This window comes from Oncorhynchus mykiss, chromosome 12, assembly GCF_057628025.1.
Source record: "Oncorhynchus mykiss isolate SJ-2025 chromosome 12, ASM5762802v1, whole genome shotgun sequence".
NCBI lineage: Eukaryota > Metazoa > Chordata > Actinopteri > Salmoniformes > Salmonidae > Oncorhynchus > Oncorhynchus mykiss.
The window spans coordinates 4,368,131-4,393,653 of record NC_143033.1 but is presented as its reverse complement, the minus strand read 5'-3'; the positions used below and the strand labels follow the sequence as shown (position 1 = coordinate 4,393,653).

The 25,523-nt window shown below is 46.1% G+C and overlaps 2 protein-coding genes across 8 annotated transcripts in view; one reads left to right on the top strand and one right to left on the bottom strand.

Annotated features, from left to right (window-relative positions):
* The window catches only part of ift74 (intraflagellar transport 74), a 64,728-nt gene extending 42,401 nt beyond the window's left edge, over window positions 1–22,327 (bottom strand). Inside the window, exons 1-11 of the mRNA XM_036936755.2 lie at window positions 22,037–22,327; window positions 21,632–21,786; window positions 17,295–17,430; window positions 13,832–13,880; window positions 13,653–13,751; window positions 13,415–13,475; window positions 13,270–13,329; window positions 13,094–13,155; window positions 7,874–8,012; window positions 3,057–3,119; window positions 370–513 (exon numbers count right to left, since the gene is read on the bottom strand). Of these exons, the coding sequence (XP_036792650.1) occupies window positions 370–513; window positions 3,057–3,119; window positions 7,874–8,012; window positions 13,094–13,155; window positions 13,270–13,329; window positions 13,415–13,475; window positions 13,653–13,751; window positions 13,832–13,880; window positions 17,295–17,430; window positions 21,632–21,751 (933 nt within the window). The 5' untranslated portion in view covers window positions 21,752–21,786; window positions 22,037–22,327. The remainder of the gene's footprint in view (window positions 1–369; window positions 514–3,056; window positions 3,120–7,873; window positions 8,013–13,093; window positions 13,156–13,269; window positions 13,330–13,414; window positions 13,476–13,652; window positions 13,752–13,831; window positions 13,881–17,294; window positions 17,431–21,631; window positions 21,787–22,036) is intronic.
* The window catches only part of LOC110536872 (FSD1-like protein), a 74,817-nt gene continuing 71,577 nt past the window's right edge, over window positions 22,284–25,523 (top strand). For 4 of the 7 annotated variants that reach the window (XR_016484862.1, XM_036936758.2, XM_036936757.2 and 1 more), the window contains exon 1: window positions 22,284–22,490. Coding sequence is in view for 3 of the 7 variants with exons in the window: in XM_036936758.2 (XP_036792653.2) it covers window positions 22,476–22,490 (15 nt within the window). In the remaining 4 variants the exon portion in view is untranslated. The remainder of the gene's footprint in view (window positions 22,491–25,523) is intronic. The other 3 variants (XM_090191560.1, XM_090191559.1, XM_090191561.1) reach the window with 3 other exon arrangements.

Genomic DNA, 25,523 nt, shown 5'->3' with positions numbered 1-25,523 from the left:
GGTTACTGACCCAACGCTCTAACCTCGAGGCCACCTGCCTCAGCCTTCCGGTTACTGGCCCAAAGCTCTAACCTCGAGGCTACCTGCCGCAGCCTTCCGGTTACTGGCCCAAAGCTCTAACCTCGAGGCTACCTGCCACCCATATTTAAAGACAGAGACAAATGTATGAAACCATTTAAGGTTGTGGTGACTGTCTACCCACCTGTTTAAACAGCCTGTCCCTCTCCTCACCTGTTTAAACAGCCTGTCCCTCTCCTCACCTGTTTAAACAGCCTGTCCCTCTCCTCACCCTCTCCTCACCTGTTTAAACAGCCTGTCCCTCTCCTCACCCTCTCCTCACCTGTTTAAACAGCCTGTCCCTCTCCTCACCTGTTTAAACAGCCTGTCCCTCTCCTCCTGGGGCGATCCCATGCTCTTGTCCTCTGCCACCATGGCGTCTCTCTTCAGCTCCAGCTCCTGAAGCTTCTCGTGTAGTAACACAGCTTCCCGTTTCACCTGGGAGTGATACAGCTCCTACAGACATCACACAGGGCAGAGGGGACAGAAGGGATTGAGTCAGTGTGGATGGACGGGTCTTAACTACCTGTTTGGTGGAAGGCCCTGACTCCCTCTATGGGACCAATGACATCTACCCCTGGTTTAATGCAACCACGATGGCAACAGACTAAAAGGTGTGTCTGACTAAAATGAACATTTTGGGGGTTTTCAGGTAATGCATGAACATGATTGTTAAGATACAGTACCCAATCTATAACCATTAAAACATGCTCTTCAAACCTAGATTTGATCATTGGTCATTATAATGGATATGATTCAGCCTATGAGTGAATGAGCTTGTTGATTCATCCTATGAGTGAATGAGCTTGTTGATTCAGTGAATGAGCTTGTTGATTCAGTGAATGAGCTTGTTGATTCAGCCCATGAGTGAATGAGCTTGTTGATTCAGCAGATGAGTGAGTGAGCTTGTTGATTCAGCCCATGAGTGAATGAGCTTGTTGATTCAGCAGATGAGTGAGCGAGCTTGTTGATTCAGCAGATGAGTGAGTGAGCTTGTTGATTCAGCCTATGAGTGAGTGAGCTTGTTGATTCAGCCCATGAGTGAATGAGCTTGTTGATTCAGCCTATGAGTGAATGAGCTTGTTGATTCAGCAGATGAGTGAGCGAGCTTGTTGATTCAGCAGATGAGTGAGTGAGCTTGTTGATTCAGCCTATGAGTGAGTGAGCTTGTTGATTCAGCCCATGAGTGAATGAGCTTGTTGATTCAGCCTATGAGTGAATGAGCTTGTTGATTCAGCCTATGAGTGAGTGAGCTTGTTGATTCAGCCTATGAGTGAGTGAGCTTGTTGATTCAGCCTATGAGTGAGTGAGCTTGTTGATTCAGCCTATGAGTGAATGAGCTTGTTGATTCAGCCCATGAGTGAATGAGCTTGTTGATTCAGCCTATGAGTGAATGAGCTTGTTGATTCAGCCTATGAGTGAGTGAGCTTGTTGATTCAGCCTATGAGTGAGCGAGCTTGTTGATTCAACGAATGAGTGAGTGAGCTTGTTGATTCAGTGAATGAGCTTGTTGATTCAGCCCATGAGTGAGTGAGCTTGTTGATTCAGCCCATGAGTGAGTGAGCTTGTTGATTCAGCCTGAGTGAGCGAGCTTGTTGATTCAGCCTATGAGTGAGCGAGCTTGTTGATTCAGCCTATGAGTGAGCGAGCTTGTTGATTCAGCCTATGAGTGAGCGAGCTTGCTTGTTGATTCTGCCCAGCCCAGATAACTAGGTGAGACAACCACATATCACAGTCGTATTCAGCACATTCATCTTCAGATAGCTAGGTGGACCAGTCATAGTCAGTACATTCATCTCCAGATAGCTAGGTGGACCAGTCAGAGTCAGTACATTCATCTCCAGATAGCTAGGTGGACCAGTCATAGTCAGTACATTCATCTTCAGATAGCTAGGTGGACCAGTCATAGTCAGTACATTCATCTCCAGATAGCTAGGTGGACCAGTCATAGTCAGTACATTCATCTTCAGATAGCTAGGTGGACCAGTCATAGTCAGTACATTCATCTCCAGATAGCTAGGTGGACCAGTCATAGTCAGTACATTCATCTCCAGATAGCTAGGTGAGACAACCACATATCACAGTCATAGTCAGTACATTCATCTTCAGATAGCTAGGTGGACCAGTCATAGTACATTCATCTTCAGATAGCTAGGTGGACCAGTCATAGTCAGTACATTCATCTTCAGATAGCTAGGTGGACCAGTCATGGTCAATACATTCATCTCCAGATAACTAGGTAGACCAGTCATAGTCAGTACATTCATCTTCAGATAGCTAGGTGGACCAGTCATAGTACATTCATCTTCAGATAGCTAGGTGGACCAGTCATAGTCAGTACATTCATCTCCAGATAGCTAGGTGGACCAGTCATAGTCAGTACATTCATCTCCAGATAACTAGGTAGACCAGTCATAGTCAGTACATTCATCTCCAGATAGCTAGGTGGACCAGTCATGGTCAGTACATTCATCTCCAGATAGCTAGGTGGACCAGTCATAGTCAGTACATTCATCTTCAGATAGCTAGGTGGACCAGTCATGGTCAATACATTCATCTCCAGATAGCTAGGTGGACCAGTCATAGTCAGTACATTCATCTCCAGATAGCTAGGTGGACCAGTCATAGTCAGTACATTCATCTCCAGATAGCTAGGTGGACCAGTCATAGTCAGTACATTCATCTCCAGATAGCTAGGTGGACCAGTCATAGTCAGTACATTCATCTCCAGATAGCTAGGTGGACCAGTCATAGTCAGTACATTCATCTTCAGATAGCTAGGTGGGTCAACCACATATCACAGTCATAGAAAGTACATTTCAATTTTATTAGTAGCGTCAGAGCTAAGGGGGGGGGGGGGGGGGGGGGGTCAAGTGCAAGTGTTGCTCAATTATTCTAATATTTTTTGGGGGTGGGGGGGTCAAGGTGAGGAGGAGGATAATTAAAATATACTCTTTGAAGGGAATAGGGTGCCACTTGGGATTCACCCTGCCACTCACTGCTTCAAACGTCTCCTTCCGTGTTATGAGGGTGTCCAGCTCTTCCTGACGACCATCCAGCTCCTGAGAGAAAGACACACAGGAAAACTTTAGTCCTTGATACTGACACCTGTTTAGCACGAGGCCGTCTGTCGTTGTTATCTGCATGACTATACGGAGTTGGGTAGCTACTGTTGTCTGATGGGGTAGCTACTGCTGTCTGATGGGGTAGCTACTGTTTCTGATGGGGTAGCTACTGCTGTCTGATGGGGTAGCTACTGCTGTCTGATGGGGTAGCTACTGCTGTCTGATGGGGTAGCTACTGCTGCTGATAGGGTAGCTACTGCTGTCTGATGGGATAGCTACTGCTGTCTGATGGGGTAGCTACTGTTTCTGATGGGGTAGCTACTGCTGTCTGATGGGGTAGCTACTGCTGCTGATAGGGTAGCTACTGCTGTCTGATGGGATAGCTACTGCTGTCTGATGGGGTAGCTACTGCTGTCTGATGGGGTAGCTACTGCTGTCTGATGGGGTAGCTACTGTTTCTGATGGGGTAGCTACTGCTGTCTGATGGGGTAGCTACTGCTGTCTGATAGGGTAGCTACTGCTGTCTGATGGGGTAGCTACTGCTGTCTGATGGGGTAGCTACGGCTGCCTGATAGGGTAGCTACTGTTTCTGATGGGGTAGCTACTGCTGTCTGATGGGGTAGCTACTGCTGTCTGATGGGGTAGCTACTGCTGTCTGATGGGGTAGCTACTGCTGTCTGATGGGGTAGCTACAGCTGTCTGATGGGGTAGCTACTGCTGTCTGATGGGGTAGCTACTGCTGTCTGATGAGGTAGCTACTGCTGTCTGATAGGGTAGCTACTGCTGTCTGATAGGGTAGCTACTGCTGTCTGATAGGGTAGCTACTGCTGTCTGATAGGGTAGCTACTGCTGCCTGATAGGGTAGCTACTGCTGCCTGATAGGGTAGCTACTGCTGCCTGATAGGGTAGCTACGGCTGTCTGATAGGGTAGCTACGGCTGCCTGATAGGGTAGCTACTGTTTCTGATGGGGTAGCTACTGCTGTCTGATAGGGTAGCTACTGCTGTCTGATAGGGTAGCTACGGCTGCCTGATAGGGTAGCTACGGCTGTCTGATAGGGTAGCTACGGCTGTCTGATAGGGTAGCTACGGCTGTCTGATAGGGTAGCTACTGCTGTCTGATAGGGTAGCTACTGCTATCTGATGGGGGTAGCTACTGCTGCCTGATAGGGTAGCTACTGCTGTCTGATAGGGTAGCTACTGCTGTCTGATAGGGTAGCTACGGCTGTCTGATAGGGTAGCTACGGCTGTCTGATAGGGTAGCTACTGCTGTCTGATAGGGTAGCTACTGCTATCTGATGGGGGTAGCTACTGCTGCCTGATAGGGTAGCTACTGCTGCCTGATAGGGTAGCTACTGCTGCCTGATAGGGTAGCTACGGCTGTCTGATAGGGTAGCTACGGCTGCCTGATAGGGTAGCTACTGTTTCTGATGGGGTAGCTACGGCTGTCTGATAGGGTAGCTACGGCTGTCTGATAGGGTAGCTACTGCTGTCTGATAGGGTAGCTACTGCTATCTGATGGGGGTAGCTACTGCTGCCTGATAGGGTAGCTACTGCTGCCTGATAGGGTAGCTACTGCTGCCTGATAGGGTAGCTACTGCTGTCTGATAGGGTAGCTACTGCTGTCTGATAGGGTAGCTACGGCTGTCTGATAGGGTAGCTACGGCTGTCTGATAGGGTAGCTACTGCTGTCTGATAGGGTAGCTACTGCTATCTGATGGGGGTAGCTACTGCTGCCTGATAGGGTAGCTACTGCTGTCTGATAGGGTAGCTACGGCTGCCTGATAGGGTAGCTACGGCTGTCTGATAGGGTAGCTACTGCTGTCTGATAGGGTAGCTACTGCTATCTGATGGGGGTAGCTACTGCTGCCTGATAGGGTAGCTACTGCTGCCTGATAGGGTAGCTACTGCTGTCTGATAGGGTAGCTACTGCTATCTGATGGGGGTAGCTACTGCTGCCTGATAGGGTAGCTACTGCTGTCTGATAGGGTAGCTACGGCTGTCTGATAGGGTAGCTACGGCTGTCTGATAGGGTAGCTACTGCTATCTGATGGGGGTAGCTATTGCTGTCTGATAGGGTAGCTACTGCTGCCTGATAGGGTAGCTACGGCTGCCTGATAGGGTAGCTACGGCTGTCTGATAGGGTTGCTACTGCTGTCTGATAGGGTAGCTACGGCTGTCTGATAGGGTTGCTACTGCTGTCTGATAGGGTAGCTACTGCTGTCTGATAGGGTAGCTACGGCTGCCTGATAGGGTAGCTACGGCTGTCTGATAGGGTTGCTACTGCTGTCTGATAGGGTAGCTACGGCTGTCTGATAGGGTTGCTACTGCTGTCTGATAGGGTAGCTACTGCTGTCTGATAGGGTAGCTACTGCTATCTGATGGGGGTAGCTACGGCTGCCTGATAGGGTTGCTACTGCTGCCTGATAGGGTAGCTACGGCTGCCTGATAGGGTTGCTACTGCTGTCTGATAGGGTAGCTACTGCTGTCTGATAGGGTAGCTACTGCTATCTGATGGGGGTAGCTATTGCTGTCTGATAGGGTAGCTACTGCTATCTGATGGGGGTAGCTATTGCTGTCTGATAGGGTAGCTACTGCTGCCTGATAGGGTAGCTACTGCTGTCTGATAGGGTAGCTACTGCTGCCTGATAGGGTTGCTACAGTAACTGTTCCAGAGCACAGCACATAGAGTTCCCCACCACGTGACACATCACTAACTTATCGTGACAAACGTTCAATAAGCCCAGAGTCTCTTCTTTAACTGAAGGACTCCCATCCTCCATTGCCCCCGTGGCATGGCTGTAGACTCCTATCTAAAGGCGTAAGGAGACATTGGAGTCTACAGCCATGTCACAGGGTTACATTCTCCCGTCCATTCATAAAGTATCTCAGAGTAGCAGTGCTGATCTCGGATCAGGTCGTCGTCGTCCCCGTCCACATACAGGGCCTTCAGAAAGAATTCACACTCCTTGACTTATAAGACATGTTGTTATTACAGCCTGAATTTCTTGTCACTGGCCTACACACAGTACCCGGTTCAACAGGACAACTACCTAAAACACAAGGCCAAATATACACTGGAGTTGCTTACCTAGACGACATTGAATATTCCCCGAGTGTCCTAGTTACAGTTTTGACTTAAATCGGTTTGAAAATCTATGTCAAGACTTGAAGATGGCCGTCGAGCAATAATCAAGAACCAACTTGACAGAGCTTGACTTTTTTGAGAATAAGGTGAAAATATTGTACAATCCAGGTGTGCAAAGCTCTTAGAGAGAAAGACTCACAGCTGTAATCGCTGACTAAGGGGATTCTAACACGTATTGACTCAGGGGTGTGAATGCTTAGGTGAATGAGATATTTCTGTATTTCATTTTCAATAAATTTAATGAAATGTAAAAAAACGAACAAAAAAAAAAACATTTTCACTTTGCCATTATGGGGTATTGTGTATATACAGTGCCTTGCGAAAGTATTCGGCCCCCTTGAACTTTGCGACCTTTTGCCACATTTCAGGCTTCAAACATAAAGATATAAAACTGTATTTTTTTGTGAAGAATCAACAACAAGTGGGACACAATCATGAAGTGGAACGACATTTATTGGATATTTCAAACTTTTTTAACAAATCAAAAACTGAAAAATTGGGCGTGCAAAATTATTCAGCCCCTTTACTTTCAGTGCAGCAAACTCTCTCCAGAAGTTCAGTGAGGATCTCTGAATGATCCAATGTTGACCTAAATGACTAATGATGATAAATACAATCCACCTGTGTGTAATCAAGTCTCCGTATAAATGCACCTGCACTGTGATAGTCTCAGAGGTCCGTTAAATGCGCAGAGAGCATCATGAAGAACAAGGAACACACCAGGCAGGTCCGAGATACTGTTGAAGAAGTTTAAAGCCGGATTTGGATACAAAAATATTTCCCAAGCTTTAAACATCCCAAGGAGCACTGTGCAAGCGATACTATTGAAATGGAAGGAGTATCAGACCACTGCAAATCTACCAAGACCTGGCCATCCCTCTAAACTTTCAGCTCATACAAGGAGAAGACTGATCAGAGATGCAGCCAAGAGGCCCATGATCACTCTGGATGAACTGCAGAGATCTACAGCTGAGGTGGGAGACTCTGTCCATAGGACAACAATCAGTCGTATATTGCACAAATCTGGCCTTTATGGAAGAGTGGCAAGAAGAAAGCCATTTCTTAAAGATATCCATAAAAAGTGTTGTTTAAAGTTTGCCAAAAGCCACCTGGGAGACACACCAAACATGTGGAAGAAGGTGCTCTGGTCAGATGAAACCAAAATTGAACTTTTTGGCAACAATGCAAAACGTTATGTTTGGCGTAAAAGCAACACAGCTCATCACCCTGAACACACCATCCCCACTGTCAAACATGGTGTTGGCAGCATCATGGTTTGGGCCTGCTTTTCTTCAGCAGGGACAGGGAAGATGGTTAAAATTGATGGGAAGATGGATGGAGCCAAAAAAAATACAGTTTTATATCTTTATGTTTGAAGCCTGAAATGTGGCAAAAGGTCGCAAAGTTCAAGGGGGCCGAATACTTTCGCAAGGCACTGTATGAGTAAGGAAAAAAAATTGTTAATAAAATGTTGAATTCAGGCTGTAACACAACAAAATGTGGAACAAGTCAAGGAGGAACAAGTCAAGGGGTGTGAATAGTTTCTAAAAGGCATCTCATTGATTAAGATGTAAAACACCAAACTGATCCTGAATCAGCTCAGACCTGTAGCAGCTCGTCGTTGTTGGCCTTCATGGCAGCGTACTGGTCCTGTTTCTCTGGAGACATTTTTTTGATGATGTCATCAGCGGCCTGCTTCTCCCTCTCCATCTCCTCCTCCACCGCACGGATCATCTCCTCCTTCCTATAGAAACCAGAGTTAGGATAACGCCTTCCTTGTTGACTACTGGAGGAGCTGGGACTGAGGACCAACTGTTGGCTACTGGAGGAGCTGGGTCTGAGGACCAACTGTTGATTATGGGAGGAGCTGGGACTGAGGACCAACTTGGATCCTGGCCTAACTGACGGGCCGCCCCCAAGTGGTGAAGGTAGGAAACAACACCTGCACTTCACTGATCCTCAACACTGGGGCCAGTGTCGGGCTATATCACCGCATGGTACGGCAACTGCGCCGCCCACAACAGCAGGGCTATCCAGAGGGTGGTGCGGTCTGCACAATGCATCACCGGGGGCAAATTACCTGCTCTCCATGACACCTACAGCACCCAATGTCACAGGAAGGCCATTCCCTCCCCCAGGCATAGTCCCAGTCAGTGGGAAGCCTGGCTGTCTGCTTGCTCCTATCCCTCCTCCAGGCATAGTCCCAGTCAGTGGCAGTGGGAAGCCTGGCTGTCTGTCTGCTCCTATCCCTCCCCCAGGCATAGTCCCAGTCAGTGGGAAGCCTGGCTGTCTGCTTGCTCCTATCCCTCCCCCAGGCATAGTCCCAGTCAGTGGCAGTGGGAAGCCTGGCTGTCTGTTTGCTCCTATCCCTCCCCCAGGCATAGTCCCAGTCAGTGGGAAGCCTGGCTGTCTGCTTGCTCCTATCCCTCCCCCAGGCATAGTCCCAGTCAGTGGGAAGCCTGGCTGTCTGTTTGCTCCTATCCCTCCCCCAGGCATAGTCCCAGTCAGTGGGAAGCCTGGCTGTCTGCTTGCTCCTATCCCTCCCCCAGGCATAATCCCAGTCAGTGGGAAGCCTGGCTGTCTGTTTGCTCCTATCCCTCCCCCAGGCATAGTCCCAGTCAGTGGCAGTGGGAAGCCTGGCTGTCTGTTTGCTCCTATCCCTCCCCCAGGCATAGTCCCAGTCAGTGGGAAGCCTGGCTGTCTGTCTGCTCCTATCCCTCCCCCAGGCATAGTCCCAGTCAGTGGGATGCCTGGCTGTCTGTCTGCTCCTATCCCTCCCCCAGGCATAATCCCAGTCAGTGGGAAGCCTGGCTGTCTGCTTGCTCCTATCCCTCCTCCAGGCATAGTCCCAGTCAGTGGCAGTGGGAAGCCTGGCTGTCTGTTTGCTCCTATCCCTCCCCCAGGCATAGTCCCAGTCAGTGGCAGTGGGAAGCCTGGCTGTCTGTTTGCTCCTATCCCTCCCCCAGGCATAATCCCAGTCAGTGGGAAGCCTGGCTGTCTGTTTGCTCCTATCCCTCCCCCAGGCATAGTCCTAGTCAGTGGGATGCCTGGCTGTCTGTTTGCTCCTATCCCTCCCCCAGGCATAGTCCCAGTCAGTGGGAAGCCTGGCTGTCTGTCTGCTCCTATCCCTCCCCCAGGCATAGTCCCAGTCAGTGGGAAGCCTGGATGTCTGTTTGCTCCTATCCCTCCCCCAGGCATAGTCCCAGTCAGTGGGAAGCCTGGCTGTCTGTCTGTTCCTATCCCTCCCCCAGGCATAGTCCCAGTCAGTGGGAAGCCTGGCTGTCTGCTTGCTCCTATCCCTCCTCCAGGCATAGTCCCAGTCAGTGGCAGTGGGAAGCCAGTTGTGGGGAACACCTGGAAGTTTCTCCTGGGTATGGTAGCCATCGCCCTGACCACCTCTATGCTCATCGTGTGTGCCGTCAAGACCCAGTCCTGGTACAAGCTGCTGTTCAACTACCGGCACCAGTGGCTGAGAGAGGAGGAGGATGCTAACGTGTTAACTACAGGATGCTACTCTAGCTTCAGCTTGGACATGGAGCACACGGAGACCAGCGCCCATGAGCTGGATCACGGGCAGGATGGGTTGGGTGATGAGGAGGGAGTGGATGGATACATAGAGGACCACTACATTGAGACTGGGAACTACAAAGACAACACAACACAGAATAATGTATCTATTCTACTTAGCACTGATAGTATCTGTGCTAGTGAATGGGATTGAATCATTGAATCAGAAAGCCATAGTTCTCCCATCTGTAACCCAGGTCTCCAACAGGTCAAACATAGTGGAGGTCAGGGGTCTCCAACAGGTCAAACATAGTGGAGGTCAGGAGTCTCCAACAGGTCAATCATACTGGAGGTCAGGGGTCACCAACAGGTCAATCATGGTGGAGGTCAGGGGTCTCCAACAGGTCAATCATACTGGAGGTCAGGGGTCACCAACAGGTCAAACATGGTGGAGGTCAGGGGTCTCCAACAGGTAAATCATACTGGAGGTCAGGGGTCTCCAACAGGTCAAACATAGTGTAGGTCAGGAGTCTCCAACAGGTCAATCATTCTGGAGGTCAGGGATCTCAAACAGGTCAAACATAGTGGAGGTCAGGGGTCTCCAACAGGTCAAACATAGTGGAGGTCAGGGGTCTCCAACAGGTCAAACATAGTGGAGGTCAGGGGTCTCCAACAGGTCAAACATAGTGGAGGTCAGGGGTCTCCAACAGGTCAAACATAGTGGAGGTCAGGGGTCTCCAACAGGTCAAACATGGTGGAGGTCAGGGGTCTCCAACAGGTCAAACATAGTGGAGGTCAGGGGTCTCCAACAGGTCAAAAAAAGTGGAGGTCACTAAGGACCAGGGGAAGAGTTGACAACATTGTACACTACTTCCTCTTGTACACTAAGGACCAGGGTAAGAGTTGCAGGGGAGAAGAAAAGAGGATAATGTTCCTATTTGAAAGCTAGAAAATGAGTTGCTCACAACATGTTACAATTATTATTTTTTAAGTAGCTCTCATGTTAGAAAAGGTTGGAGACCCCCTGGTGTAGGTTGGAGACCTCCTGGTGTAGGTTGGAGACCCCCTGGTGTAGGTTGGAGACCTCTGGGAGACCCCCTGGTGTAGGTTGGAGACCTCTGGTTTTGGTTGGAGACCCCTGGTGTAGGTTAGACACCCCTGGTGTAGGTTGGAGACCCCTGGTATTGGTTGGAGACCCCTGGTGTAGGTTAGAGACCCCTGGTGTAGGTTAGAGACCCCCTGGTGTAGGTTGGAGACCCCTGGTGTAGGTTGGAGACCCCCTGGTGTAGGTTAGAGACCCTCTGGTGTAGGTTGGAGACACCCTGGTGTAGGTTAGACACCCCTGGTGTAGGTTGGAGACACCCTGGTGTAGGTTGGAGACCCCTGGTGTAGGTTGGAGACACCCTGGTGTAGGTTAGACACCCCTGGTGTAGGTTGGAGACACCCTGGTGTAGGTTGGAGACCCCTGGTGTAGGTTGAAGACCCCCTGGTGTAGGTTGGAGACCCCCTGGTGTAGGTTGGAGACCCCCTGGTGTAGGTTGGAGACCCCCTGGTGTAGGTTGGAGACCTCTGGTGTAGGTTAGAGACCCCTGGTGTAGGTTAGAGACACCTGGTGTAGATTGGAGACCCCTGGTGTAGGTTGGAAACCCCTGGGAGACCCCTGGTGTAGGTTGGAAACACCTGGTGTAGGTTGGAGACCTCTGGTGTAGGTTAGAGACCCCTGGTGTAGGTTAGAGACCCCTGGTGTAGGTTAGAGACCCCTGGTGTAGGTTGGAGACCCCTGGTGTAGGTTGGAGACCCCTGGTGTAGGTTGGAAACCCCTGGGAGACCCCTGGTGTAGGTTGGAGACCTCTGGTGTAGGTTAGAGACCCCTGGTGTAGATTGGAGACCCCTGGTGTAGGTTAGAGACACCTTGGTGTAGATTGGAGACACCCTGGTGTAGATTGGAGACCCCTGGGAGACCCCTGGTGTAGGTTGGAGACCCCCTGGTGTAGGTTGGAGACCCCCTGGTGTAGGTTGGAGACCCCCTGGTGTAGGTTGGAGACCCCGTGTTGTAGGTTTGAGACCCCTTGGTGTAGGTTGGAGACCCCTGGTGTAGGTTGGAGACCCCCTGGTGTAGGTTGGAGACCCCTGGGAGACCCCTGGTGTAGGTTAGAGACACCCTGGTGTAGGTTGGAGACCCCCTGGTGTAGATTGGAGACCCCTCGGAGACCCCTGGTGTAGGTTGGAGACCCCCTGGTGTAGGTTGGAGACCCCCTGGTGTAGGTTGGAGACCACCTGGTGTAGGTTGGAGTCCCCCTGGTGTAGGTTAGAGACCCCTGGTGTAGGTTGGAGACCCCCTGGTGTAGGTTGGAGACCTCCTGGTGTAGGTTGGAGACCCCTGGTATTGGTTGGAGACCCCTGGTGTAGGTTAGAGACCCACTGGTGTAGGTTGGAGACCTCTGGTGTAGGTTAGAGACCCCTGGTGTAGGTTGGAGACCTCTGGTGTAGGTTAGAGACCCCTGGTGTAGGTTAGAGACCCCTGGTGTAGGTTAGAGACTCCTGGTGTAGGTTGGAGACCCCTGGGAGACCTCTGGTGTAGGTTAGAGACCCCTGGTGTAGGTTGGAGACCCCTGGTGTAGGTTAGAGACCCCTGGGAGACCCCCTGGTGTAGGTTGGAGACCCTTGGTGTAGGTTGGAGACCCCCTGGTGTAGGTTGGAGACCCCTGGGAGACCCCTGGTGTAGGTTGGAGACCCCCTGGTGTAGGTTGGAGACCTCCTGGTGTAGGTTGGAGACCCTTGGTGTAGGTTGGAGACCCCCTGGTGTAGGTTGGAGACCTCTGAGAGACCCTTGGTGTAGGTTGGAGACCCCTGGTGTAGGTTGGAGACCCCTGGGAGACCCCTGGTGTAGGTTAGAGACACCCTGGTGTAGGTTGGAGACGCCCTGGTGTAGGTTGGAGACCCCCTGGTGTAGGTTGGAGACCCCCTGGTGTAGGTTGGAGACCCCCTGGTGTAGGTTGGAGACCCTTGGTGTAGGTTGGAGACCCCCTGGTGTAGGTTGGAGACCCCTGGTGTAAGTTAGAGACACCCTGGTATAGGTTGGAGACCCCCTGGTGTAGGTTGGAGACCCCTGGTGTAGGTTGGAGACCCCCTGGTGTAGGTTAGAGACCCCTGGGAGACCCCCTGGTGTAGGTTGGAGACCCTTGGTGTAGGTTGGAGACCCCTGGGAGACCCCTGGTGTAGGTTGGAGACCCCTGGGAGACCCCTGGTGTAGGTTGGAGACCCCTGGTGTAGGTCGTCTAAGGTTTTGTCATATTAAATAAATGTTTGAGTACTTACTCTCGTCTTTCTGTGAATATGACATCCATACTTTGAGCCTCTCGGTCGTTCTGTGCTTTCAACTACACAAAACACAGCATGCAAACAGTCAGGGTTAGGACTGAAACTAAACGTATTCTATCTCGGAGATAATTCACGTATAAAACCGTTTGCTAAAAATGATCGAATGTAGTCACCATATTGAAGTCATTTATCACTTCCTCCATCTCAGTGTTGGTGTTCAACTTGTCAACTAGCTGAAATTCAACACAAACAAACAGAGGGGTAACAGCAGTGTTTTAGTGCATCCATGTCGTCTTCATCAAATAGAACCGTGTGTACCATGTTGTAATCTGCCAGTTGTCCCTGTAGATCTTTCAGTTCACCAGCAAGTCCTTCTGCTCTGCAAGGGGGGTAAAACAACAGGACCATTAGAGACCATCCATTTTAACCTTGGATGATGACAACATGAGAACCAATTGGGGATTAAACAACCACAAAAAGGGGTGTCTGAGTTGTCGATACAAAACCACCCGTAGGCCTATTTGTGCATCGTTTATTTCCTATCTGATTACTTTACCTTTTCTCATAGGAGAGGTAAACAGAGTTCTCCTGATTGAAGGTGTCAATCTCCTTCTGCAGTTTGCTGGTCTCCGTTGTCAGTTCGTTGATCTTACTCCTGTTGAGACACACAGAAGACCACGGCACATGACGATACAGTACACAACGCGTGGTTCTATATGTTCTATTCAGGCTTACCTGAGAAGGCCAAGGTAGTAGGATTTATCCAGAATCTGCCTCTGAGGTCCTGAAAAATAAGAGCGAGAGAGAGAGAGAGATCTCATGTCATGACAGACAGATAAGAAAATAATTTGTGTGTGAGACAAGACTTCGATACCAAAATCATCACATTATAAGGTTGTGTTTTTATATGGAGGTCCTAAACTGTTGTATGTTTATATTTTACCAGAGAGGGAGCGAAGGACATATTTTGGGGACTGTGCCACCCATTAACGTGGACTGATGTCCGAGGAAAGAGATGGCTGGTGAACACAATGAGCGAACAAAACATTAAGAACACCTGCTCTTTCCCATGACATACAGACTGTTCAGGTGAATCCAGGTGAAGGACATCATCCCCAATTGAAGTCACTTGTTAAATCCACTTCAATCAGTGTAGATGAAGGGGAGGAGACGGGGTTAAACAAGGGTTTTTAAGCCTTGAGACATGAGATTGTGTATGTGTGCTATTCAGAGGGTGAACGGGCAAGACAAAAGATTGAAGTGTCTTTGAACGGGTATGGTAGTAGGTGCCAGGGACACCGGTTTGTGTGTCAAGAACTGCAACGTTGCTGGGTTTTTTCCACACTCAACAGTTTCCCGCGTGTATCAAGAATGGTCCACCACCCAAAGGACATCCAGCCAACTTGACACAACTGTGGGAACATATTTTAGTCAACATGGGCCAGCATCCCTGTGGAATTGAGGCTGTTCTGAGGGCAAACGGAGATGCAACACAATATAATGTTTTGTACACTCAGCGTATATAACAGGTGTATAATTTGGGTGAATAACACAGGTTTATAATACGGGTGTATAATTCCGTCTTTCGGATGGGACGTTAAACGGGTGTCCTGACTCTCTGAGGCCATTAAAGATCCCATGGCACTTATGGTAAGAATAGGGGTGTTAACCCCGGTGTCCTGACTCTCTGAGGTCAGTAAAGATCCCATGGCACTTATCGTAAGAGTAGGGGTGTTAACCCCGGTGTCCTGGCTAAATTCCCAATCTGGCCCTCAAACCTCCACAGTCACCTAATAATCCCCAGTTTACAATTGGCTTATTCATCCCCCTCCTCCTCTCCCCTGTAACTATTCCCCAGGTCGTTGCTGCAAATGAGAACGTGTTCTTAGTCAATTTACCTGGTAAAATAACTGATAAATAAATAATAATACGAGTGTATAATACAGGTGAAAATACAAGGCAATAATACGGGTGAAAATACAGGTCAATAATACGGGTGTATAATACGAGTGTATAATACGGGTGTATAATACGGGTGAAAATACAGGTCAATAATGCGGGTGTATAATACGGGTGAAAATACAGGTCAATAATACGGGTGTATAATACGGGTGTATATTACGGGTGAAAATACAGATCAATAATACGGGTGTATAATACGGGTGAAAATACAGGTCAATAATAAGGGTGTATAATACGGGTGTATAATACAGGTCAATAATACGGGTGTATAATGCGGGTGTATAATACGGGTGAAAATACAGGTCAATAATACGGGTGTATAATACGGGTGAAAATACAGGTCAATAATGCGGGCCAATAATACGGGTGTATAATGCGGGTGTATAATACGGGTGTATAATACAGGTGAAAATACAGGTCAATAATACGGGTGAATAATATGGGTGTATAATACTGGTCTATAATACGGGTGTATAATACGGGTGAAAATACAGGTCAATAATACGGGTGTATAATACGGGTGAAAATACAGGTCAATAATACGGGTGAATAATATGGGTGTATAATACTGGTCTATAATACGGGTGTATAATACGGGTGAAAATACAGGTCAATAATACGGTGTATAATACGGGTGAAAATACAGGTCAATAATACGGGTGAATAATATGGGTGTATAATACTGGTCTATAATACGGGTGTATAATACAGGATTATAATACGGGTGAATAATATGGGTGTATAATACTGGTCTATAATACGGGTGAATAATCCAGGTCAAAATAACAGGTGAAAAATAAAGGTCAATAATACGGGTGTATAATACAGGATTATAATACGGGTGTATAATATGGGTGTATAATACGGTGTATAATACGGTGTATAATACGGTCTATAATACGGATGTATATTACAGTGTATAATACGGGTGTATAATACAGGATTATAATACGGGTGTATAATATGGGTGAATAATACAGGTGACTAATACGGGTGAAAAATAAAGGTCAATAATATGGGTGTACAATACGGTGTATAAAATGGTGTATAATACAGGTGTATAATATGGGTGTATAATACTGTGTATTATAATACGGGTGAATAATACAGGTCTATAATACAGGTGTATAATACGGGTGTATAATACAGGTGTATAATACGGGTGTATAATACGGGTGTATAATACGGTGTATAATACAGGTGTATAATACGGTGTATAATACAGGTGTATAATACGGTGTATAATACGGTGTATAATACGGTGTATAATACAGGTGTATAATACGGTGTATAATACGGTGTATAATACAGGTGTATAATACGGTGTATAATACGGTGTATAATACGGTGTATAATACAGGTGTATAATACGGTGTATAATACAGGTGTATAATACGGTGTATAATACAGGTGTATAATACGGTGTATAATACGGTGTATAATACGGTGTATAATACAGGTGTATAATCTAGGTCAATAATACGGATGGATGTATAATACGGGTTTATAATACAGGTCAATAATATGGGTGTATAATACAGGATTATAATATGGGTGTATAATACAGGATTATAATACGGGTGTATAATATGGGTGAATAATACAGGTTTATAATACGGGTTTATAATACAGGTCAATAATATGGGTGTATAATACGGGTGAATAATACAAGTCAATAATACGGGTTTATAATACAGGTCAATAATATGGGTGTATAATATGGGTGAATAATACAGGTTTATAATATGGGTTTATAATACGGGTCAATAATATGGGTGAAATATAAAGGTCAATAATATGGGTGAATAATAAGGGTGAACAACACAGGTGAATAATACAGGTGAATAATACGGGTGTATAATACAGGACTATAATACGGGTGTATAATACAGGATTATAATATGGGTGTATAAAACGGGTGAATAATAAAGGTCAATGATACGGGTTTACAATACAGGTCAATAATAGAGGTGTATAATACAGGATTATAATACAGGTCAATAATATAGGATTATAATATGGGTGTATAATACAGGAAAATAATATGGGTGTATAATACAGGAAAATAATACGGGTGTATAATACAGGACTATAATACGGGTGTATAATACAGGATTATAATACAGGTGAATAATATAGGATTATAATACAGGTCAATAATACGGGTGAATAATACAGGATTATAATACAGGTCAATAATACAGGTGTATAATACGGGTAAATAATAATACTGTACCCTTCATGCCAGTCTTCATGCCGCTCAGGCCCTGCTGGGTGACTGGCCGGTCGGCCACTTTAATTTGAGCAGAGAGAACACCAGGGGTCCCTAGGGCTCCTCCTCTGGTTCCAGGACGCCCAGTACCCGGAACAATCTACACATTACACACAAGACATTATTCAACTAGAAATGTTGCTTAGATTCCACTTTAAAATTAACTAGAGAGGAGCTACAATTTATAAAGGATTTTAAATAGCTAGCATACATCATGTCTTGGTAAGCACTACCTATCTACTTGAAATCATCTCTAAGCACACAGGGTTCTCCCAGGATTTGTTTTAACAAGGTGGTCCTGCTAAGTACAGCGGGGGGGGGGGGAGGCCTGAAGGTGGGCCATGACCCCTCTTGGACTCAGAGATTTAATTTAATTTTGTTAACACCTGTAACTGCCATTTCCTGCAATCTAGAGCAACAAATGGCCTTAAATGATAACGGATGAAGTTTAAATAATGGCGCACGCAGCCAGTCCACAAGGTGGCGCAGCCCACCTCTTACATTCTTTGGGGAGAACCCTGCTACAGTGCCAACGTGAAAGTCTACACACCCCTTGTCACATTTTCCTGCCTTAAATTGAAATCTAAAAAGGATAACTTTTTTCTTCTTCTGATCTTCACAAACTCCTCCACATTTTCAAAGTGAAAGAAAAAGTATAAAACATTTTCAAAATTAATAAAATATATATTTTTTTAAATGAAGATGTCTTGAATGTGTACAGTGCCTTGCAAAAGTATTCATCCACCTTGGCGTTTTTCCTATTTTGTTGCATTACAACCTGTAATTTAAATGGATTTTTTATTTGGATTTAATATAACGTACATGCACAAAATAGTCCAAATTGGTGAAGTGAAATTATTTTTTTTTACTTTTTTAAAAAAATTCAAAAAAAAAATGTTTTAAAAAGTAAAGATGGTGGGTGTATATGTATTCACCGCCTTTGATATGAAGCCCCTAAATAAGATCTGGTGCAACCAATTACCTTCAGAAGTCACATAATAAAGTCCACCTGTGTAAATCCTACATGATCTGTCACATGATCTCAGTATATATACATCTGTTCTGAAAGGCCCCAGAGTCTGCAACACCACTAAGGAAGGGGCACCACCAAGCAAGCGGCACTATGAAGACCAAGGAGCTCTCCAAACAGGTCAGGGACAAAGTTGTGGAGAAGTATAGATCAGTTTTGGGGTTATAAAAAAATATCTGAAACTTTGAACATCCCACGGAGCGCCATTAAATACATTATTAAAAAAATGGAAAGAATATGGCACCACAACAAACCTGTCAAGAGAGGGCCGCCCACCAGGCAAGGAGGGCATTAAACAGAGAGGCAACAAAGAGACCAAAGATAACCCTGAAGTAGCTGCAAAGCTCCACAGCTGTGATTGGAGTATCTGTCCATAGGACCACTTTAAGCCGTACACTCCACAGAGCTGGGCTTTACGGAAGAGTGGCCAGAAAAAAAACATTGCTTAAAGAAAAAAATAAGCAAACACGTTTGGTGTTCGCCAAAAGGCATGTGGGAGACTCCCCAAACATATGGAAGAAAGTACTCTGGTCAGATGAGACTCAAATGTAGCTTTTTGGTCATCAAGGAAAACGCTATGTCTGGCACAAACCCAACACCTCTCATCACCCCGAGAGCACCATCCCCACGGTGAAGCATGGTGGTGGCAGCATCATTGCAGTGGGGATGTTTTTCATCAGCAGGGACTGTGAAACGCTAAATACTGGGAAATTCTTGAGGGAAACCTGTTTCAGTCTTCCAGAGATTTGAGACTGGGGCAGAGGTTCAGCTTCCAGCAGGACAATGAACCTAAGCATACTGCTAAAGCAACACTGGTTTAAGGGGAAACATTTAAATGTCTTGGCATGGCCTAGTCAAAGTCCAGACCTCAATCCAATTGTGAATCTGTGGTATGACTTAAAGATCGCTGTACACCAGCGGAACCCATCCAACTTGAAGGAGCTGGAGCAGTTTTGTCTTGAAGAATGGGAGTAAATCCCAGTGGCTAGACGTGCCAAGCTTATAGAGTCATACTCCAAGAGACTTGCAGCTGTAATTGCTGCAAAAGGTGGCTCTTCAACATATTGACTTTGGGGGGGTGAATAGTTGTGCAAGCTCAAGTTCTGTTTTTTCATATTATTTCTTGTTTGTTTCACGATAAAAAAAATTTGCATCTTCAAAGTGGTAGGTTTACTCAAAGGATGTTGAGTAAATCAAATGAGACAAACCAACCCAAAAATCTATTTTAATTCCAGGTTGTAAGGCAACAAAATAGGAAAAATACCAAAGGGGGTGAATACTTTCGCAATCCACTGTATGTTTTCAAACGAGTCAATACTTGGTGGAAGCACCTTCAGCAGCAATTACTGCTGTAAACTAAATTTAAACTATTCAGACCCTTTACTTAGTACTTTGTTGAAGCACCTTTGGCAGCGATTACAGCTTTGAGTCTTCTTGGGTATGACGCTACAAGCTTGGCACACCTGTATTTGGGGAGTTTCTCCCATTCTTCTCTGTAGATCCTCTCAAGCTATGTCAGGTTCAAGTCTGGGCTTCGGCTGGGCCACTCAAGGACATTCAGAGACTTGTCCCAAAGTCACTCCTGCGTTTTCTTGGCTGTGTGCTTAGGGTCGCCCCAGTCTGAGGTCCTGAGCGCTCTGGAGCAGGTTTTTCATCAAGGATCTCTCTGTACTTTGCTCCATTCATCTTTCCCTCGATCCTGACTAGTCACCCAGTCCCTGCCGCTGAAAAACATCCCCACAGCATGGCACTGCCACCACCATGCTTCACCGTAGAGATGGTGCTAGGTTTCCTCCAGACATGACGCTTGGCATTCAGGCCAAAGAGTTCAATCTTGGTTTCATCAGACCAGAGAATCTTGTTTCTCATGGTCTGAGAGTCCTTTAGGTGCCTTTTGACAAACTCCAAGCGGGCTGTCATGTGCCTTTTACTGAGGAGTGGCTTCCGTCTGGCCACTCTACCATAAAGGCTTGCTTGGTGGAGTGCTGCAGAGATGGTTGTCCTTCTGGAAGACTCTCCCATCTTCACAGAGGAACTATGGAGCACTGTCAGAGAGACCATCGGGTTCTTGGCCACTCCCTGACCAAGGCCCTTCTCCCCCGATTGTTCAGTTTGGTCGGACGGCCAGCTCTAGGAAGAGTCTTGGTGATTCCAAACTTCTACCATTTAAGAATGATGGAGGCCACCGTGTTCTTGGGGACCTTCAAATGCAACAGAAATATTTTTGGTACCCTTCTCCTGATCCGACACAATCCTGCCTTTGACCTCAGGGCATGGTTTTCGCTCTGACATGCAATGTCAACTGTGGAACCTTATATAGACAGGTGTGTGTCTTTCCAAATCATGTCCAATCAATTTAATTTACCACAGGTGGACTCCAATCAAGTTGTAGAAACATCTCAAGGATGATCCATGGAAACAGGATGCAGCACCTGAGCACCTGAGCTAGGGTTAGGGTTAGGGTTAGGTATGATCAATGGAAACAGGATGCATCTGAGCTCAATGTCAAGTGTCATTACAAGGGGTCTGAATACTTGTACATTTTGAAGAACCTGTTTTCTCTTTGTCAATATGGGGTATTGATGAGGAACATGTTTTATTTCATCCCTTTTAGAATAAGGCTGTAATGTAACAGAATGTGGGAAAGTCAAGGGGTCTGAATACTAGACGACACTGGGCCAATTGTGCGCCGCCCTATGGGACACCCAATCACGGATGTGATGCAGCCTGGATTCGAACCAGATACTGCAATGACGCCTCTTGTACTGAGATGCAGTGTCTTAGACCACTGCACCACTCTGGGGCCCTGAGTGCACAGTAAACCTGTTGGAAAATCAGAAACAATGTTTGAATATTGCGGACTATCAATGATTCTCAACTAAACTCAATAAGCTTGAGAAAATTTGACAACAACAATGGATATATGTTGCCAGTGGTGTTGTCCAGAGTTGGTAGGATCGTATTTTCTGCCAAAAGTGCTTGCACCAAGTATTAACTCTGGGGTGTGAAGACATCTTTCTTTCTTTATTTTTAGAAAATATTCTCTACTTTTTCATTAACTTTGAAAATGTGGCACAGGATGTGTAGATCTGTAGGGAAACATTTTACATTTTAATCCCTTTTTAGATTTAAGCCTGCAAAATGGTGTGTGTGTAGACTTTCATTATGAACTGTACTGTATGTCCCATATGCTACAGAAGGTGTGTAAAAAGGGTGATGATAGTTAGTCAGGGATCTGCAAGAAAACATCAAAACTGTGACTTGGCTTTACCCCAGTTCCGACCCTAACGGCTGTGGGTGGAGGTCTGATGGCAGTTGGAGGTCTCCCAGTCCCTGGTACAAGAGACCCCCGACTCATCGGTCTACCTGACGGTGGCCTCTGGCTCGCCATCTTTTCACACTGGTTTCTCTCCTCTCCACAAAATCCTGCAGGAGAAAATCAGTCTTTCAACGACAAGCATCTGCCTGGAGTAACGTTGGCAAAGCTAAACTAAACAGAGGCATGGTGCATTTCCGAGCGAAGTACCGTTAGTTAGCTCAGTTACTAGTAACGTGTTAGCTAGCTAGGCTAATGTTAGCTGGATGTTGCTAGCTAGTTTGCAAATGAAACCGTTGTCTCTTTTCTCGGGGCAATTTCAATGTAGCTATAATGCATAATATAAGTGTACCAACTTACCTCGTGTTTTGTATAGGTGTCAAACCGCTCAATATGACTTGACTGTGAATTGATTGTTTGTATTTTTGTTGTAGCAAGCAAGCTAGCTAGCAGTACACTTCTTTTGACGTTACCACAGCAACCAACCATTACCGCGAGCCTTTGGGGGAAATCTCGGAGAAGTGGAATCCCTCTGCAAAACCCTACCCCTCGTGACCACTGACGTATGACACGTTTACTAACACATCAAAGACATTCTTCTCTAGTCCAGTGGAGGGCGCAACCCGTCTACATTTGTATATCGCCTCTAATTTATGAGGGCGAGGGTTAAAAATACTACTGCGCATGTACGTGCACTATGCTCCGCCATCCAGTGGGGTAATCGTCTTCCTCTTTGGAGAGAACTTCGCCTGCCTGCCTATGCATTGGATTTGACTATATTTGTGTTTCGGTCCTCGGTATGGACTCTCAAAAAGTAAGTGTACCCGGTGTATTAGGAACCGATGACGATTCGGTCGTCAGCTGTGCATGCCGTAATGCTGGCAACATTGTGTACGGCTTTCAAGCTTCACGGTTAGTCGAAGTGATAGTTGTATGTAACGAGACGAGCTTGTTGAGAACAAACATTAGTCCAACATTACGTGATTTTTTTTTTTTTGTCATTGTTTATCACCAATATGCGTGATGTTTTAGGGCTGGGAACATGTTCACATTCGTTCTGTTGCTTATGAAGAATCTGTTGACTTGGAAACTAGATATTTTCTGATACCTTCTGGTTATTCTCCAATGACTGGTATTCTTCACACGTCTTTCCTGTGACCGGGACAGAGCTCCTCTACACATCAATGATTTGGCACATTTGACATTGATCTTGTTCTTGAATATGATGACACCGGTGTACTTCTGTTAAGTAATTCACTTCCTAATTTCTATTGTGGTTTTGACAGTCACAGTAGGTGTCGAAGTCATTCATGTCATTTATTATACAGCGTTGCCTGTCCTATAGGCCGTTTGTTTGTCTGCCACTTTAGGTCTGACAGTCTGTTACTGTTATTGTAACAAAACATATCATTATAAAGTCAATATTTGTGCTTACACGTCTTTCGTGGACTTGTCATGTATCGCAGATTATTACAATATTTTTGAAGTCATCCTGAAAAAATAAACATCAAATGTGTTATGAAATGTCAGACGCATTGCTTTAAGTCTGTTGTCAAGGGCCTATAGCAACAGGATGGTCTTATCGTTTGTCTTTGTTTTCTGTTTGTTATCAGCATAACGAGGGTGTGACTATCAAACAGGAAATGACCTGTATGGCTACCTCTCCTTTCTACCGAAATAAAAGGAGGAAGGAAAGATGTACATGAAAAACTGAGTATAGCCTTTAGCACGTGCTGTCAATCTAAGCTTCTTCTAAGTCTATTACACAGTCAGAGGGAGAGAGAGAGGTCACCCCAGTGGCACAGGTCTATTATAACCCTCAGTCAGAGAGGAGAGGTGTGACATCACTCAAGAAGGAAGTGGCACTAGTTGTGAGCCAGCACCTCAGACAGATGGGAAGGCAGACAGACATAAATTATAGTTTCAATCATATTCTGACTTTACAACATTAATCCATTTGAATTATTATTTTTTTTTTTAAGTAGTTGTCCATCTCCAATAGAAACCATTACAGTTCCATTTGGCTGGGGTTTGAGTTAGTCGTTCATCCATTTTTTTGTATTTTTGTTAAGTACTAGAGAGTAGTGTTCAGTAAAGGAACTTCATACAGCCACACACCTGGAAATTTATTTTAGTTTCAGATTATTATTATTTTTTTTAATCAAACCACCTTTCCCTCCTTCCACTTGACTTTTAAAACCAACTCACCATGTTTGAGCTCTGTCATTTTAGGGTCCTACGTTTTGACAGTGTTTTACAGTGGAGTATCCATTGGGCTGAACAGAATGCTACTGAAATAGATACAGGCCTGAGGCCAGCATTGAGTTGACATGTGTTTCCTAGGCAGGGGCCTTTGCTGTGGTTACAGTATCCAGTCCACTACTACTGGTAGTGGCCACAGCTCAAATAGTAGTAGTATTTCTATCCACAGCATAAAATGACTAGTAGACTGTTTCAGAGTACTGCAGATCCTGCTCTCTTTTTATTTAGAGCCAATTAGGCGTACATGTCAAACATCCTTCCTCCAAAGGACCTCGTTAGCCTCATAACTTACTCCATGTTGATTTTCCGTAACATTTTTTTCCTCAATTTAGGAAAACATCACCACATTTGGGGGAGGGGGGGGGAGTTCCTCCAACTACTATGGGTTCAGGTCAAAAACAGTGCATCTATATATTGATAGGTTTCCATACCAGACACAGCCCTGGGGAATGTCCACACAGGGTTTTGGTGTGTATCTCTACTGTGAAATAGCTTGTTGAGAGTAGTTTTAAGTCCTGTTAAACCCCTGCCTTTGTAGCTGATGTGTATCTGCTTCTGCTGTAACACTGCTGTTATGTGTAGGCCATACGACCTACTGCTGTTATGTGTAGGCCATACGACCTACTGCTGTTATGTGTAGGCCATACGACCTACTGCTGTTATGTGTAGGCCATACGACCTACTGCTGTTATGTGTAGGCCATACGACCTACTGCTGTAACACTGCTGTTATGTGTAGGCCTACGAGCTACTGCTGTTATGTGGAGGCCTATGAGCTACTGCTACACCATTGTTATGGAACCTCATGTTCATCTGAGTTAGTTGTTGCCAATTAGCATGGGGTTGTCTATCGGTTATCTATCGGTTGAGTTGGATGGGTAGGCAATAGTCTAAGGTCAACGTTAAGCCTGTCCTTTTCAGAGGGCACAGAGAAGGTCCTACTGTACTGTTCAAACTGTCAAATCCTATCACATCTACATAGTGCCTAGGAGTTAAGGACCGGGGGGGGGGGGGGGGGTCTATATTAGTAGGTCAGAAAACATTTGTAGGGTTAGCCGACCTAATGCATTAAGATAATCATCAGTCTGTGGTGTCATGCAACAGCTGTAAATAGAAGTGAAGGCCAATCCTCCAATCTGCCTAATCATGTTGTGTTGCTCAGTAGCATGGTCCCTCGTTTAGCAGGTCGGTCCTTTCCCGTGGGAACCAACAGACATCTGCCTACATTCACATGATATAGAGGAACATACAGAAACACAAACATTTCTGTACACTGTCCAAGACAATACACATACACAGTACTGTATCTACACTGAGTGGACAAAACATTAGGAACACCTTCCTAATATTGAGTTGCCCCCCCCCCCCCATTTTGCCCTCAGAACAGCCTCAATTCGTGGGGACATGGACTCTATGAGGTGTTGAAAGCGTTCCACAGGGATGCTGGTCCATGTTGACTCCAATGCTTCCCACGGTTGTGTCAAGTTGGCTGGATGTCCTTTGGGTGGTGGACCATTCTTGATACACGCGGGAAACGGTTGAGCGTGAAAAACCCAGCAACGTTATAGTTCTTGACACACTCAACC